Source organism: Rutilus rutilus (assembly GCF_951802725.1).
Source record: "Rutilus rutilus genome assembly, chromosome: 1".
NCBI lineage: Eukaryota > Metazoa > Chordata > Actinopteri > Cypriniformes > Leuciscidae > Rutilus > Rutilus rutilus.
In genome coordinates this window covers 11224983-11242851 of record NC_140209.1, presented here as the reverse complement: position 1 = coordinate 11242851, position 17869 = coordinate 11224983, and the positions used below count along the sequence as shown (strand labels likewise).

The window sequence follows — 17869 nt, the reverse complement described above, 5'->3', positions numbered from 1 at the left end:
GAAGTAAAACCTAGAGAGGTCATTATTTTGCTCTGATTCTGCAGCTGCTCTAGAAAATTTAAAAGAAGGAAAATCTAAAGCTCGTCCTGACATTTTAAATGACATTTTGAATGTGTTTTTTAGAATTAGGTTTGAATGCAACATCAGTTTTTGCTGGGTTCCCGGGCATGCTGGGGTGAGGGGGAATGAGCGGGTGGATAAAATTGCAAAGGAGAGCTTAGGAAGAGAAGTAGATGTCCATTTATTATTAGGGAGAGTTGAACTGAGGGAACAAATGAAAGAGGGCTTAATAAATGAATGGCAGAGAGGGTGGGAAAAGGAAATTAGGGGTAGACACTACTTTTCCATTCAACCTAAAGTTAGGAAAAGTTGTTCATTTAACATTTTGTCCCGTTGGGACTCAGTTAAAATGTGTAGATTGAGGTTGGGGCAATGTGGGTTGAATTATTCTTTGTGCATTGTGGGAAAGCATGTTTCTGGCTTGTGGGAGTCTTGAGACAGTAGGGCATGTTTTCCTATAAGGGACTTGGAGTTAAGGCTTTTTCTCCTTTATCTTTGTTTGGTCACAGTGACGAGCATAAACTGATCTCCAAGGCAGTTCTTCAGTTCTTGCATGATACAGGACTGTATGTGAGAATTTAGGTCAAACTTTGACCTGTGGAGGGCAGTAATACGCTCAGCAGCGTCTACACTACCGGAATCCTACAAGAAGAAGAAGAAGAGTTTCAGCGTCGAGTCTTCTGAGGTGCATTTCGCGGTATTTCTCATATTTACACAACCATCACACACACTTTATAAAGTTTGATTAAGCGACAGGCTCATTTCTGTATTGTTTTCATCGATCACAGCGATACTTGTGTGTCTTTTCTGGCGTCTTTTTTCTGAAATAAACATTTAGTGCAGCAGCAGCGAGCATGAGGAGAATATGTTGAGTTCATTCAGACCTGAGCGATTTTGTGTTCGTTTGTGTGATTGTCTCGATGTTTGTGTGAGAACTGTTACTGAATGTCAAGTCAAGAGTTAAAGTTTGAGATCTGTGAGGGGAATTGATGAGCTTATAACAGAGCCCGTCTACGGAGAGCCTTGGCACTTCCTATACGCTGATTTCACGCAGCCGTTATTTTGAAATCGAAAGCGAGGCTCCGGTGGGAAGAAAACCGGAAGTGTCGCCTTTAATCACAGGAGAGTCGTGAATGCGATGGCGTATTGTTGTGTTTAACGATGTTGTGTCAATTCTAAAACTGTACATACATTTCTTTCATACTTTAGACTATATACAGTGAAATTCATTTATAAATAAAATATTTTTTTTATATAATTCAGAAAGTAAAAAAAGAAGCAGGAATGAACTATATACATATCCTATATTGGATATTAACATCCAAAAGTGTAAATCGCGGCAGCAGCTTCAGGTTGGTAGTCCAAAGGCATTGTTGTTTATCTTTACTTCCGGGGTTTTTTCCCACCGAAGCCTCACTTTCGATTTCAAAATGGCGGCTGCGTGAAATCAGCGTATTATGGTGCGTTCAAGTCCTCCTGGGAATTTCGTACGTACTAGGTGGGAAGTCGTGTTGACGATGTGAGGTGCGTTCAAGTCAGTTTCGTCGGAGCAAGATGGTGGTGTACCTTCTTTTAATGAATAACACGAAAATATAGCAAGTTTTGTTAACTCTGCTTATAGAAAATGAAGAACAAAGAATGCGCATCGGGTGTGTTTTTCTTTTTATGTTTTTAATTAACTTATGAGGCCAATGTAAATTAACTGTAACATTATATAATTAGTATATAATTGTTATATTACAAGTAGGCTATATCATATTTTGTGCAGATAGCTTACTTTGTTATAAATGAAAAAGCCTTACAATGTCACTGCTAAACCTGTAAGTGATATATTTTACTATCACTTTGCTCAACTACAGACGTTGCATTCATTGATTCCGCCATGTTTCTCACTGACACGCCCCCAACTCGTACAGATCGGGGCTTAAAGAAAATCCCGAGCTCCCCACTGGTATTTACGACATTGTGGTGGCGTTCATGTGCATTCAACTCGTAAATACGATCTATACGAGATGACTTGAACGCACCATTAGCTCCATAGAGTGCCGAAGCAATGACGTCACTTTGTAGGCCAACCCGGAAGTTAGCGGCGCATGGGTTCCCTCGATCAAAAAGCAATGCATTTTCCCCATAGACTTTTGGAAAATCGCAAAAAATAAGATCTGTGTTCAACAAAGAGTTGTGACCCTTACACGTTTTGTCTATCAAGATAATCTTTACAAGTTAATCCAAAATGTATACATTTTGAAGCCTAAATAAAGCCGTCGGATATAAAATGCTAACGGTAGGCTATCAACGGACTACAGCACACCATGGTCGCGGATCAACGTCATCATCAAGCTTCCTCAAACTCGCTCGCTCATTATGATCTGCGCTGTGTATGAACCTATTTTTTACAGTCTATGGTACGAACACTTATCCACTTTTTCATGAGAAATATTGCCCATTCTGTTTTTCAAAAAAATTTAGAAACTAATTTTGTTTATGCGTGCCTCTCTGATATTTTTTTAATCTTTTGTTAATGTTTTATTTATTCGTTTATTATTTTGTTAGTTTATATAAACCTTAATATTATTTTCTTTGTGATTAAGATTATTATGCCTGATCATTGTGCCCCAAATAAACTTTAAAGATTATCTTTCACTGTATTATGTTTGATTGTATGTTTGCATACCATTTGCTAATTCGCCAGGAAAAAAAACGCGCTTTAACCATCTCAGAAGCACTAACGTTAGCTATGGCCGTATCAATTTCCATGTCCTTTTTCTTAGACGATAGAAAAACCATAGATCGAAGAGAGAACAACTATAAATCTGGACATGAACAGTGCAGCTTAGATGCTGGTTTACTTGCCGGTATTGTAAGGGCCAGCATGAGGTACAAGGTTAATCGTGTAAGTAAAACTAGGGAGAGATAGAGGAGTTATAATAGTGTTCTATGTATTTAAGATAACTATACAAATAATCTCTGAACAAGCATAACACAGTTCAATTCCAAACATTTAATATAATAGTTGTATATAATTATATATGTTGAATTTAAAGAGAATTGTCAATAGCAAATGCTTATTATAATATATTATAATTAAACCATATATGTTCCCTAAAGCTAAATAAACCATATATACTCATTTTGTTAACATTTTCTATTTTTACCTGGTAATCCACAAGCCCCAATATGAGAGCCTGTGTAGTAAATTTTATCTCACATTCACATTACTGTGAGCTGACTGGAGTGTAGTTACAATAGTATACAGGTAGTATGCAATAGTTTAACATTTAATTTGTGTATTTGTCAGACAGTCAACTTACAGTGCATTAAGGCTATACATATCAGCGTGTTCTCTGGGAATTGTCCACGTTTATATAGCACATTAAATATAGTTAACATTTACTACTAAAATAACAAAGATTAATATCATTGCCTGCTTTAACTACCGGCAATGCTGTTTACAAATACAATCATATTATTATAGGTGGGTAAAAGCCAAGTTCACAAGGTGCAGGACCCACCCTTTCTATAATTATATCCAAACAAGTTACAATAAAAGTCAATAAACCAGGTATTATTTTGAATATTTTAATTAAACACATTTCTCAACGTAACGTTAGCCTTTAATAAAACTGCAGCGGATCTAATCTATTAAACAGTGGCAAAGTAAACAAGCTTTTAGATATTTTAAGAAAAAGACAAAAGGTATTTTAGCTGTTGATTTGGTTATGAAAAACGTTTATTCTTGCTACTGCTAGCCTTTTTTACTCCATCTGGCACGAACCCAGAGTCTCCGCTGGATAACATCGGACGGAAAACAAACGAGATTTCATTCGATGACTTGTGGTTGCATCTCGGGACAAAACAAAAATAACGTTATGTAGGCTATATTAACTGAAAGGTAAACTTCTAAGAACGTGAAGCTGAAACGCGGGCTAGTGAGAGATTTCATGTTTGTCATGATGACGTCTAAAGTCTCCGCCAAAGGATGTAGTCCCTTTTAGCAACTTGTTAGCAACCACCGTTTTAAAGACACAATAAAGTTTTAAAAAAATCACAAGCAGGTTATAACTGGTGTGTTTTATGTCATAGATCAAAACGTGAAAATATTTAGAGGCTTTGTTAACCACAGACCTTATTTCAGGCGATTTAGCAAAAACCCATTCAAAAAACCCATAGACTTTAGGGCGAGGGAACCCGTATTGCTAAAATGCTAACTCACTTCCGCGTTTTGGCCTACAAAGTGACGTCATAACTTCGGCACTCTATTGTATAGATGGTTGGTTGCAGTTCCATTAGAATTCCACTGGAGGTGATCGCGGGCGAGTGCAGACTGAATGGGAGTCAATGGGGCTATACAGCTAAATGTGTCTCTTTCACCTGATTGCCGTTGAGAAATCTCCGATTTTATTGTAGATTTTGCAAGTTCAACATGGGTTATAGGTCGAAAGTTGAATTAACGAGTACTTATTTCTTTTCGATTTCTTACAGGTTGAGTTGTTGTTGCCCATAACACGCTAGCATTCTGACGTCATTGACATTTTAAAAGACTTTTTAAACCAAATAAGTGACTCTAAAAAATCTAACACCCAGCAATGTGTAATTTCTTTGCATCTCCTTTCGAATACAACATTCAAATTACTAGACAAAAAATTATATCCTGAGAAAAGTGGATTTTGAGGGTTTTACGCCATAGACCTCCATTCATTCTGCACTCGCCTGCGAGCGCCCCCGCATGGACAGAGACGTGTTACTGCAGCCAGTCCAGAAACCGGAAGTAAGCAGAGAGTGCCAATTCTCTTCCTATTAGACATTCTCTGCTTATAATGAGTTTTTTTTAGGAACATTGTCAGTTTTGAATAACATTATTGCAATGATTGTAATTACTAAAACATCTAAATATATTATATTGGCATTATGCTGTTGTAGTTATTTGGATGAGGTGGTTAATTAAGTTTGGTTTGTTTTTATATATTTTTATGTTTTATTTGTGTCATATGGTGAGAAGCAACAGTATTTTCTTTAAATAGAGCAGTTTAACAGGCTTTTATCATGTATCCTGACTCACATAATGTGTTTCTAACAGCAAACACTCAGAATAAAGTGAGATGATCTGCTGATGATCCTGAATGGCTTGTTGAATGAGTGTTGATAGTCTGAGGCTCATCAATATTAACAGATCTGCTGAAAACACTCTTTATTTCATGACAATAGTTCCTGTTTTCACCTCATTTATTATGCTGATGTCTTCAGATCTCCTGTAAGAGGCCTATACATTTAAAATGTGTTTATGGTTTTAACTTTTTTTACCATTATTTATATTTGGAAGAATTTAAATTATTTATAATCATTTCTTTATTTCTAGATACCTCTATTTTAATGAAGAAGCAGAATAATGTTAGGATTAGCATTAAAAATAAATAATGAATTGACATCAGTTACTGTACGATCAATAGATAGACAGACAGACATAAATGCTTAGAAGTGTAATTTATTATAAAAACAAACTCAGTAATTTATATTTTTGATTTTGACAGTGAAACTCCTCCCACTGCAATCACATCATCAGTGAAGCTCCTCCCACAGCATTTCTCCAATAAATGCTGTAAATTCCCATCAGCTACAAGTGAAGACGAGCATCAGAGCATCAGGAAGAGCTGAAATCTGCAAAGACTGAGTTTATTAAAGAGGACAGTGAGAACATGAGTGATCCAGAACCCTGCAGAATGAAACACACTGAAGATCCTGAAGAACAAAGAGGTTGGTGTTTATTCTTCATTCATTCATGATGCTGAAGAACATTCATGTTAGAAACATTCAAGCACTTCATCACAGATAAACAGTTCAACTATGAAACGGTACAGAATGTTTTTGTTTGTTTTCAACAAATGGTCAGTAAAGGGAGGTTTAAGAAATTTGTATATTGATTGTCAACATCAGATCAATCGAAATACTATTTTATATTTTATTTGATATTTATTTTATAGCCTATCTGGTTCCCAATTGGCAACAACATTACCAGAATTTTAGTCATTTTCAACATAGTTTACACTTTTTTTCTTTAGGAATAATCAGTTAACACCAAGTTACCGATAAAATTGTATTTGTCAAATATCATATAAGTTATTCATAGTTATAGACATTCTTCTTACAGTAACTTTGGTAACAGGGTTGTTGAATGTGATCTACACTGTGGAGTGTGTGTAAAAACTTACACAATGGATTAAGATTATTTACTTGTCCTCCTAGTTGCTACAGAAAGACCCCAGATGATGTCACTTCCTGAGTGTCACAGTTTTAAGTAGGGTTGCAGAATATATTGAATATATCAAAATATCGCAAAGTAGGGCTGAACGATTTTGGAAAATAATCTAATTGCGATATTTTATTTATTTTTTTAAACCAATATTGCGATTGCGATTTAATATGTGATTACTTTTTAAAGCCACAATATGTAACTTTTTTGCTATGTTATCTATGTTATATATTTATTTTAGTTGTGTACTTACATTATCCCGACTGTTTCCAACAACTTTCAAACCAGGAGAAATTTGTAATTTAATTCGAAGACATGTCCCGTTTCTTTATTTCCGTTTTGTCGCAGTCAATGGCGTCATATCCGCGTTGTCCCTGGTAGAGCCCGACCGATTTATCGGCAGGCCGATATTATCGGCCGATATTAGGCATTTTCCAAACTATCGGTATCGGCATTTGTAATGGCCGATAAATGAATATTTCAAAAATAAAATAAAAACGGACGAAACACCCTTCAACTATGTCATGAGGGTTGGCGTTGTATAGTTTGTCCACCAGAGGGCACTCTACACCGTCCCTGTTGGCAACACTCGTGTATAACGCACCACACATCCTGCAACCTGCCGATCCAGCCAGAGTCGGGCAGAGAGAACCAGTTATCCGCAAGTGAGATCTCCACAACGAACTTAGGCTGCGTCTCATTTCTCTGTCTTACCCCTTCCCCTCGGTTTTGCGCGTTCATGTGAGGGGAAGTGGTGTCCCAATTCTCATTTTGACTAAGGGCTAGGGCCAAGGCGTAGGGCTACATAGCCCTTGAAACGAAGTTTGCGGAGGACCACACTTGAAAGAGAGGGGTAGGAATTTCTCAGAAGTGAGTCGCACAAATGTAAGTATTTTCAGCAGTTTAATGACACTCGTGTTTTATGATACTTTTAATAAAATGTTCAAGCGGTTTTAATTGTAATGTTTTTGTTTTGAATCGCTAGTTAACCGCTAGCTAGCAGCTATGCGCTATTTGCCGTTTGCTAATGTTTTGCTTAGCTACGGTGTCGCCGGCGCCGTCGTTAAATACAATGAAACAATGTCTTTGACTGATGGCACACAAGAGTGCAAAGATAAAGAGAGACCAGACAATCGATATCACAACCCGAGACGACGGCATCTTCGTTTGTTTATGTTAACGCGTATCGCCTCTGTGTTGACGTAGCAGTTAGCTAGCGGAAAGGGAAGATGACGCAAACGGTAATCGAGTGGTGTCTCATTTCTTAGAGAAATGTTCTTCCCCCTACCCCCCTTCACTCGGTATCGAGGGTAATGATTACTGTATTTATAACTAGCATATCTCTAGTTACAGTCCCTGCATTGTAAAATGTAAGTTGCGAGGAGTGAACATTTTAGACAGAGAAAAAGTATCAAACGTAGCTTGTGCATAAAAGTTAGCTTTTCTTTTACACGTGTGTGAAATCCAATGACGCCAAGTGTGCGTTGCAGACTGTCGTTCAGCCGCAGCATTAACGAGTCACATAATGGATTTAGATCGCTAAATAGTAGGTTTTAGAAGGCAGGCAGCAACTGATGATGATTGAAAATGGTTTGATGTAGCTTGATGGAAAGAATTTAAAAAGTGCAGGTAAAGGGATAAGCAAGCTGACATTGTAATTATAAGGTAGCTTATAAGGCAATGTAGGGAGTGGGACTAATTATTACACATGCACACAAACATTTAGGAGTGACCTTTATCTTGTTTAATGATAATATAAATGATGATGAAAGAACTTAACAGAATTTGTCTCCAGTCCTATTCAAAGTTATATTTATGAAGCTTACCAAGTCTTTTAAAACTGGTAACTTTGAACAAAAACACAAAAACAACAACAACCAAATCAAAGGACTTTACGTTTCATATCTTAAGTTTGTATTTTTAGACATTTTATTTATCAGAACTTTAATATATTTTGATGTTACTCTGTTCTGTTGTGACAATAATAGAAACAAGTTTCTTTTTAAAATGCATTATCATATTATTTTAGTTAAAACTCATAAATAACTACAAATAACTAATGTTAGGGAAATCTGTTAATGTTTTGTTGCGCGTTTCTGAAATAATATTAAAAAAAAAAATATCGGCCGATATATCGGATTTTAAAACCAACAAATATTTGTATCGGTATCGGCCTTCAAAATCCTTTATCGGTCGGGCTCTAGTCCCTGGTTTCCGCTCGTGCTGCCATGGTAACCAGAGCTATGAACCAGAGCCCTCTGATAGTAACCAAGGCGACAGACGTGGACCACTGTGTAGTTCGCAATGTCTATCTGCACGCTGTTGTTGTTTCGTTCAAACATTATGGACCACGGCAAGCAGACTTTGGATAAAAAAGGAGAGCTAAAATGAGAATCAATATCAGCGCCGTGTTTTCGAAATGCCTAGAGCTCCACGTCCGAGACTTCGACCGCTCCTACATGTACTTTATTAAACAGGTGAGCACATTTACATAAAACTAATCAATGTTATATAGTTCAACAATGATAAAATGTTAGAATATGATCTGTATGTTATTCTAATATTGAGCTAGCTTACTGCTAGTCTCATACAGACAAACTAACACATACATTTCAACACATTTAAATGCAGTTTAGTGGGCTAATGTAATGTTAGACCAAGTGAAACAGCGCTGCGTTACCTCACAAGTTTAATTTGTCTAATAAACTGACCTGTGAGTAGTAATTCTGCGTGTAGTTCGGTAGAATGAAATGTCCATATTCCTTTTATATCCGCGGGACTCGCGTCGCGTGTGGAGCTGATAGCTGTCTCTTAGCAATCCCGAACTGCTTCATATCACAGTCATGATAAAAGCATCGATGTATTTACTCATCCATAAACATTATTAGATCGGCCGGCTTGACGTTGACGACAAGATGCATAATTCTTAGCAAATTTTGCGCCATCAAACTACGCCTTTGTTATTGTTATAAAAAATTACATATTGTATGTTTAAGTTCTTTATCTTCTGTATTATTCGACAAAGACAAACAATAAATCATTGTATAGTAGGGATGGGAATCTTTGTTGTGGAAATAATTCTATTCGAAAAGTGAGGAGGAAGGAGCCAAGTCGAACCTTTGAAAAGTCAAAGTATCAAAAAGTTTATTTCTTGCAAGAAATTGGCATTCACATTAGGGCTGAAACGATTCATCGAGTTACTCGATTTACTCGATTACAAAAATTCCTTGAGGCAAAAACTCTGCCTCGAAGCCTCGTTAAATTCCTATGACGCGCAGGGATCTGATTTCACACGGACCGTTGTTCAATGTTCAGGAAGCACACCATAGCGCGTGATACATTTTGAATTTAGTTGGCGCGACGGTGGAGAGTCTGATGTCCATAAACGGCAGAGAATGTCTAAAGTTTGGGATCGCTTCCTTTCAGCGTCGCTGAAACAAGGTAACGATTCTGTCCCCTGCATTTATTTTGACCCAGCGCCAATATTTCCGCCCGTGCCTAAGCCTATACATTGATGTTCACTGATTTTAATCCCATACTGTATTTGTAGTGATGCCGTGATGCGGTTTGACTAGATATGATGTTTAGCTTTGATGTTTTTAAGTAGTAAACGTATTCACGTTCAATTGCAAGAGAGTATAGCCAAAAAAAACAACCTTCACACACACACACACACACACACACACGCACCCTCGTCTCTCTCACGCGCCAGTCAGGCCAATTGCGGCAATGCGGTTATTTTTCTATTTAACAAAATGCATATTTGCAATAAAACATTCCCCTTTTCAAAGCTACACTTATTTTTTTTTATAAATTGTATACATTGTGTACCTGTTGGGCTTGATATTTTATATTCATTTCATTTATTTTTGCTCTCCGGTGGGTAATTTGCAGAAGGTGCAATCCTTTTTTTTGTAATGTTGTATTAAGAAGACAAAACTAAGGCCAAATGGCCTTTACTATTGAAGTTTGTATTCATAGTTTTACATGTTAGACATGTTTTACAGTAAGTTGACTTAACTGTATTGTTATATAATTGTTGGCACTGGCACTTATAAACACTAAATGGGTCAAGATTGCAATAGGCTTAGTTTTGGAGCCAAATGTTGGAGTTGCCCTTGCCAAGGTTATATACCCTTAACACATCCTGGTCTGTCTCAAAAGATCGCCTTGTTTACCTTAAAAGGAAACGTCTTTGTTCAAGATCTCTTGTCTAACATAAATTTCATCTAGACAGAACAATACCATGTCTGCAAAACGTTTCCTGTTTTTAGAAGCTGCTCGAATTCACACATTTTGCCTATCTCTCGTTCGATCAAAGCTGCGCACATATTTTTCACACTTGAAGTACACATAGTCTCTTTGCTACTTAGACTATAACCCAGAACATTTTGTTCCTGCAAGCTTATCTTAACTTGTGCATTTCTAAAAGTTTGGTTACATATCTTTAATAATGTGCTTTAGCTTATATGATTATATTTATTTAAATGCTTATGAGTAAAAATAATGTTCACATTAATAAAAGTTGTACACACCTAGAAGTAAAAACACATCTAAATGTAAAATTTCCATTACAATCTTTAGGCATCTAGTGATATACTTTTTTTCTTAATTTTTATAATAACACTTAAAATCATTATTTAATAACATGTGTCATTATACGCATTTTTAAAAATAATTATTAAATTAACATGTTACATGTTAAGAATTTTAAATAGGCTATATAAACTAATATAGCTTTAAAATACAAACCAAAGAGGAACAAAAGCAAAAAAAAAACATTACAAGCAATTAAGGGTGTCACGATTTCGATTTTAAATTGAAATCGATCGAAATTAATGCTCAATCTCGATTAGCGAATCAAAAAATGGAGTCGTCGATGCTGCCACGCCCCATATGTCACGTCACCTCGGCTTGCCTGTAATAGGTAAAACTTCTTTTCTCGAGAATATTGAAGCCTATATTTTAAAACGCATTGCAGCTGCACAGCGAGAGCATCATAGCTCGTCTGAGCGAGCTGGCTGTGCTGCGGCAACTGCACAAACCTATGGCAAGTTAGCAGTGGCGTGCGGTTCAATGAGAGCACTTGGCGCCCTGCCAACCTCGAGCGCGACAATTTGGATAAAATTGCTGTATAAATTCAGAGAAAACTCGCCAAAGGACTTTAGGTTTAAATCGACTGAAGCGAAGTACCTGATATGAGCGAAATAGCACGGCAAGGCAACGCAGTACTCGTTCCCTTATCTCTAAGGGAACCGAGGTTACGCAAGTAACCAAGTACGTTCCCTTACGAGAACGTTCTCTCCTACTGCGTTGCAAACGCTGTGGGAACCCAATTTAAAACGCCGTGCTATTCGCCTGTGACTGCTCTGAGGAGTCCAGGGAGCCCCGGGACTATGATAGGTAATAGGTTATATTGTTTTAGTTTCCAATTGACTGAAGATATAAGTTATTGTTACATTATGTTGTAAAGTCTAAAAATGGCATAGCTTGTGCTTTCAATTTTTTTTTTTTTTAATCGAGAATCGAATCGAAACCGTGACATTAGAATCGAAAATGTAATCGAATCGAGGATTTGGAGAATCGTGACACCCTTACAAGCAATAAACAAAGAGTGCTATCAGTATTTAAAAGTAGGCTGTCTGAACGCTTTCCATTGATCTTCTTTCCATCTTGGTGAACGCGTGTCGACCGCTACCGGAAGCCAGTTATTTTCATTTATAAAGTTTTAAATATGTATATTTTTACGACAAAACCACACGGATTACCCTCATAAGGCCTTCGTTTATCCCCCTGGAGCCGGATGGATTACTTTTGTGAAGGATGCATGCACATTTTTGGGACTTGAAGGAGGTGGACTTAACTAAATGATGACATAACTTGACATTATAACCAGTGAAAGATCTAAGACATTTTTTAAAATAACTGAAAATGTGTTTGTCTGAAAAAAGATTGATACATCTCGAACGGCTTGAGGGTGAGTAAATCATGGGTTTAATATCATTTTTGGCCGAACTATCCCTTTAATCGTTCAGCCCTATCGCAGAGGTATATATCACAATATGCGTATCGAAACGGCTTGCAATAATAAGAATCAGAATTAATAAGACATGTTTTATTTTTACATTTGATTATTCAGCTTCTGTTGTTAAATAACCCTAATGTAGGATAAGCTGAAACCATTGTTAGGGGGGAACAGTTTAGGACCCAAGAACCAGATGTTTGAAAGAAGACCTGGAGTCAGAATTATAATAAATTAAAGAAAAGTTTTACTGAAGATAGTTTGCAGTTTCATCAGCAGAAGTCAACACACACACACACACACACACACACACAGCAGTTATATCATTTCCAAGGTCTAAGCTACGTCATTGCTTACAGGTTGAATGATTCTGATTGGTTAAGAAATAGATAAACATAGTAATTTTCCACACATATACAGATAGACTGAAGCATATCTCCATCGATTATGCGGCTGACACTCAGACCCTGAAGTTAGGCACATCGTGACCTTCCAAGTCGCAGATTTGGGTTGCTGGGTGCCGACATGTCCCGGACAACAACTCAGTCAATCTCCAATAATGCCAGTGGTTCCTGTAACCAAGAAGACTAACACACACACACACCGACACACAGCTTTTCCAAGGTTGGATTTGGCCAGGCTCTAACTATAAACAGGAGAGTCGTCTCAAAACATCAAGATAACAAGTTCTTTCTCTCAGGATAGGACACTTTAGTCTAACTGTAAAGTAAGACTTTAACTGAGAAATGGTCCCTTAATATATAGACGGATTCCAACACCTCCCCCCCCCCCCCCACAGCTTTTTTACAGACAAAAGTTCAACATATAACAAAAAATAATAATAATTTTTTTAGAAAATAAACGATCCACTCCACTTGAGTGCTGAACGCTTGTGTTATTTCTCACAGGATAATTCACTTGAGCTTGTGTTTCTGGTGTCCCACTTTCACATGCGCATGAATGAAAGTCAGTGCAAGGAAAAGTCTAGTGTGAACGGCCATTAATAATTCAAAACCTTTTTAGTAAAATAAATATCAGTCTCAAAGTTGGTGACAAAATATGGCAGTATTGTATATTTTTATGTTAGTATGTCAGATAATTGTCATTGATCAAATATATTTAATAATGTTTTCTAAAGAAACATGGGATTTGTGCCTATAATGTTTTAAAAATAATTAGAAGATAAGTTTTCCTCATTCATGGAAAATTTCAAGGGCATATAATCAATTTATAAAAAGGTTTAACCGTTGTCAACTTTCTGCTATCTACACTTTCATGTCCTTTCACTTTATATTTCTCTTTTAATTATGTTAATGTACTGAAAATGAAATTTAATATTTTTTTCTTTCATGTCAGACCTGATGGAAGAGAGCGAGGAGAGTGAAGAACTGAGTGAAGTGGAGGAGGAACATCATGTCAAACCTGGAGGAAAACCTTTGAGTCGCTCAAAGACTAAACAGACATTTTTAAAGAAAAGAAGAGCCAAGAAATCTTTCACCTGCACTCAGTGTGGAAAGAGTTTATCAAGCAAACAAAGTCTTGATGTTCACATGAGATTACACACTGGAGATAAACCGTTCACATGTGATCAATGTGGAAAGAGTTTCACAATTAAACATCATCTTGATGTTCACATGAGAGTTCATACTGGAGAGAAGCCATTTAAGTGTGATCAATGTGGGAAAGTTTTCAGTCAATCTTCACACCATAAATTACACATGAGGATCCACACCGGAGAGAAGCCATTCATGTGTGATCAGTGTGAAAAGAGATTCTCAGACAAACAAAGTCTTAAGATTCACATGAGGATCCACACCGGAGTGAAGCCGTACACATGTGATCAGTGCAGCAAAACATTTGTCTGTGCATCACACCTGAAGTCACACCTGGCAGTTCATACGAAGGAGAAGCCGCATTCATGTTCTGTGTGTGGAAAGAGTTTTTCACTGCTCCAAACTTTACATGACCATCAGAAAACTCACACTGGTGTGAGAGAGTACATGTGCTTTGAGTGTGAGAAGACTTTTACTAGAGCGGACAGTTTAAAACAGCACCAGAGAACTCACACTGGAGAAAAACCTTACAAGTGTTCACACTGTGACAAGAGATTCAGTCAGTCATCAACTTTGAAAACACATGAGAGGATCCACACTGGAGAAAAACCTTACAAGTGTTCACACTGTGACAAGAGATTCAATCAGTCGGCAGATAAAAAAACACACGAGAGGATCCACACTGGAGAGAAGCCGTTCCCTTGTGATCAGTGTGGGAAGAGTTTCTCAAACAAAAACAATCTTAATGGTCACATGAGGATCCACACTGGAGAGAAGCCATTCATGTGTGATCAGTGTGAAAAGAGATTCTCAAACAAACAACATCTTAAGCGCCACATGAGAGTTCACACTGGAGAGAAGCCGTTCACATGTGATCAATGCGACAAAACATTTGTCTGTGCATCAAACCTGAAGACACACCTGGCAGTTCATATGAAGGAGAAGCCGCATTCATGTTCTGTGTGTGGAAAGAGTTTTTCACAGCTGCAACATTTATACACACATGAGAAAACACACACTGGTGTGAGAGAGTACATGTGCTTTGAGTGTGAGAAGACTTTTACTAGAGCGGACGGTTTAAAACAGCACCAGAGAATTCACACTGGAGAAAAACCTTACAAGTGTTCACACTGTGACAAGAGATTCAGTCACTCAACATCTCTGAAAAAACATGAGAGGATCCACACTGGAGAAAAGCCGCACACGTGTGATCAGTGTGGAAAGAGTTTCTCTGTTAAAATTCGCCTGAAGCGACACATGAGGATCCATGCAGTGGAGAAACCACATCACCGCAGTCTGAGATCAAGGTAGGGCTGCACGATATTGACCAAATGTGATATTGTGATATCGATGTTAATTTTGATATTTTTAAACGTAAAAGTTATAGGAAAACGCATGAAAATAGATTCATAACAAATAAACACAAGGTTTATTTCAACTGATAGTCATATTGGACTGGTACAACATGAATAAATACATAATAACCATGTCTACAGAACAGGACATGTTTTACTGGTTGTATGTACACTACAGTATAAAAACTATAAATAAAGAGCAAGTCTACAGAACAGGACATGTTAGAAACAATCAAAATAAAACAAACAAAAAAACAAGTAAAAAGAAAATGTCATTAGAAACAGGGCCCATCAACAACCGTGTAACCTTTAGAAGGCAATTAAAGGGATATTTCACCCAAAAAGGAAAATTAGCCCATGATTTACTCACCCAACACTTCCCCTTAGCAAACCAACATATTTATTTAAAAATGTACTATAAACAGTAGATGGCGGCAGAGGACCGCTTATTGACTTATAAGCCATTTTCACTCCATAATAGTTTTTTCTAGGGCTGCCACTAACGACTATTTTTGTATCGATTAATCTATTGACTAATTTAGTAAAAAAATGTATTCAAACATAAAATAAAAATAAAATAACTAAATATTAGTAATAACAATAATAAGTCTGAGAAAGTCAGCATGTTCTGAATGTCAATATCTCCACATGTTCTGGGCTTCTGTTCAGCACAGCTAGATGAAAAAAATAAACAGGACTTCAGTAGTGAAACGCCAAATGAAATCCAAATTTCTATGAAATCCTTTTTTAAAGCAAAAGTAAAGTAGGGCTGCAGCTATCGATTATTTTAGTAATTAAGTATTTTGCCAATTATTCCACCGATAAATTGACTAATCAAACAAAAATGTGGTAATTGTCACGGTGTGGGTTTTGTGTCTTGTTCTTGTCTGTCATGTGTTCCCCTGTCTTTTAATGTTTAGCTGTCTCCTGTTATGTTGATTAGTCTTCCCAGGTGTCTCTGATTAACCACGCCCCCTTGTTATCTTGTTTAGCTTGTCTGTCTGTGTATTTAAGCCCTATGTTTAGTTCAGTCTTTGTCAGTTCTTGTAGATTGTTGCACCATGGTGGTTGTTCTGTTCTGTTCTGTTCTGTTCTGTTCTGTTCTGTTCTGTTCTTGAGTCTTAGTCCTGAGTTTATATATGTGAAGTTTTGAGTTTATTTAATAAAAGTCTACTGCACTTGAATCCTGCTTCCTCCTCTGCTTCAACCAAGACGTTACAGTAATAAAGATAGATCCAAGTGAAACAACAGCCATTAAAATAAAAATATATAATAAAAAGCAATAATTGGTTCAAATAAAGCATCAAAGTAAGTAATCATTTGGGTTTTATTGAACAACACTGTTAGGTTACATGATCAAGATCACAATTTTTTTTAACATGTGATTAGCCTTAGTACTTGATTATTCCTCTTGTATTATGTCTGTAATAAATTAAACTTGTTTGTTTTTAGCAGAACTGCCAGAAAGCATCTGGAAGGAGAGGACAGAGAGAGCGCCAGTGATCCAGAACCTGCAGAATGAAACATCATGATACTGAAGAACAAAGAGATTGGTGTTTATTCTTGATTCCTCATTCATTCTTCATGATGAAGAACATGCTGATGCTCACCAGATTTACATTGTTTCATTACCAAACTAGTGATTTATAACACAAATCATCTTCATGACATTAAAATAGATCATAATCGTGCACAGCCGTTGTCCACCAGATTTGATGAGATTAAAATGACTATTGAACTCATCAGTGATCTTGACTTTGAGCTTCACTTTTCATTTCACGTTTGTCTCTCATTTGAAATCTCACTTGATTTAATGTTTCTTTTAGACCTGATGGACGTGAACGAAAAAGGAAAAACAGAAGCCTAAAAAACTCTTTACATGTAAATCAATTCTGAAGATTCACATGAGGATCCACAGCGGAGAGAAACTTTACACACGTGATCAATGCGGGAAGAGTTTCACTCGGGCCTTCGTTCTGAAATCACTTCTGCCTTCTCATTCAGAAGAAGAGCACCAGAAAAATTACACTGGAAAAAACACTTTCATATTCAGGAGCTGAAGAAGAGGCCGTAACACTTTTAACAGAGACATGAATCTGAAATTAATTGTAACTCATTCATTGTTTGAGATCTGTCTCATTAGTTTTAATTTGTATACATTTTTGTACTTCAAGTAATGATGGATTAAACTCATAATTTTATCAACAGCTTGTTGTTATTGTCCAATTTTATTGTCTGCTGATTCTTCTTGCTTCAGGAATAATTCCATAATTATCAGTTCTGAAAGCCAAGTATTACGTTTGCTTCAGGGGCTTCCCAGCAAACACAGAATGTTCCCCTAGCATTGGTATTTGGTTCCTGTTTGGTTATTGTTTTGGGAACTAAATATTAAAGTTCTAGGATTGCTCTTTTTATTTTTTTGCAACAATAATATAATGTTCCCAAAACATTGCAGGATAGTTATTTTTAACAACATAGAAATGTTTTATATTAACATAGAAATAGTTACCAAATATAGAACGTTCCCCAATGGTTATTGTTTATATAAATATGTAAACTAACTTTCCAATTAAAACGCTGCAGATGTTTTTGTATAGTGACCTGTACAGAGCTCTGAAACTAGTTTATGCTG

The 17869-nt window shown here is 36.7% G+C and overlaps 1 protein-coding gene across 6 annotated transcripts; it reads left to right on the top strand.

Annotated features, from left to right (window-relative positions):
• The first annotated feature begins 657 nt into the window (after positions 1-657).
• Positions 658-17444, top strand: LOC311287417 (uncharacterized protein). Of its 6 annotated transcripts, none has more exons than XM_084404269.1 (5): positions 658-745; positions 5589-5811; positions 13686-15189; positions 16690-16790; positions 17064-17444. In XM_084404269.1, exons 2-4 carry the CDS (start codon positions 5754-5756, stop codon positions 16757-16759), a joined length of 1632 nt encoding a protein of 543 aa, XP_084260395.1. In that variant the 5' UTR covers positions 658-745; positions 5589-5753; the 3' UTR covers positions 16760-16790; positions 17064-17444. The 6 variants fall into 6 exon arrangements, with proteins under 6 accessions (XP_084260395.1, XP_084260399.1, XP_084260400.1 ...); XM_084404273.1 differs by having other exon boundaries at positions 688-745; positions 16693-16790; XM_084404274.1 differs by having other exon boundaries at positions 698-757; positions 16693-16790.
• The last annotated feature ends 425 nt before the right edge of the window (positions 17445-17869 follow it).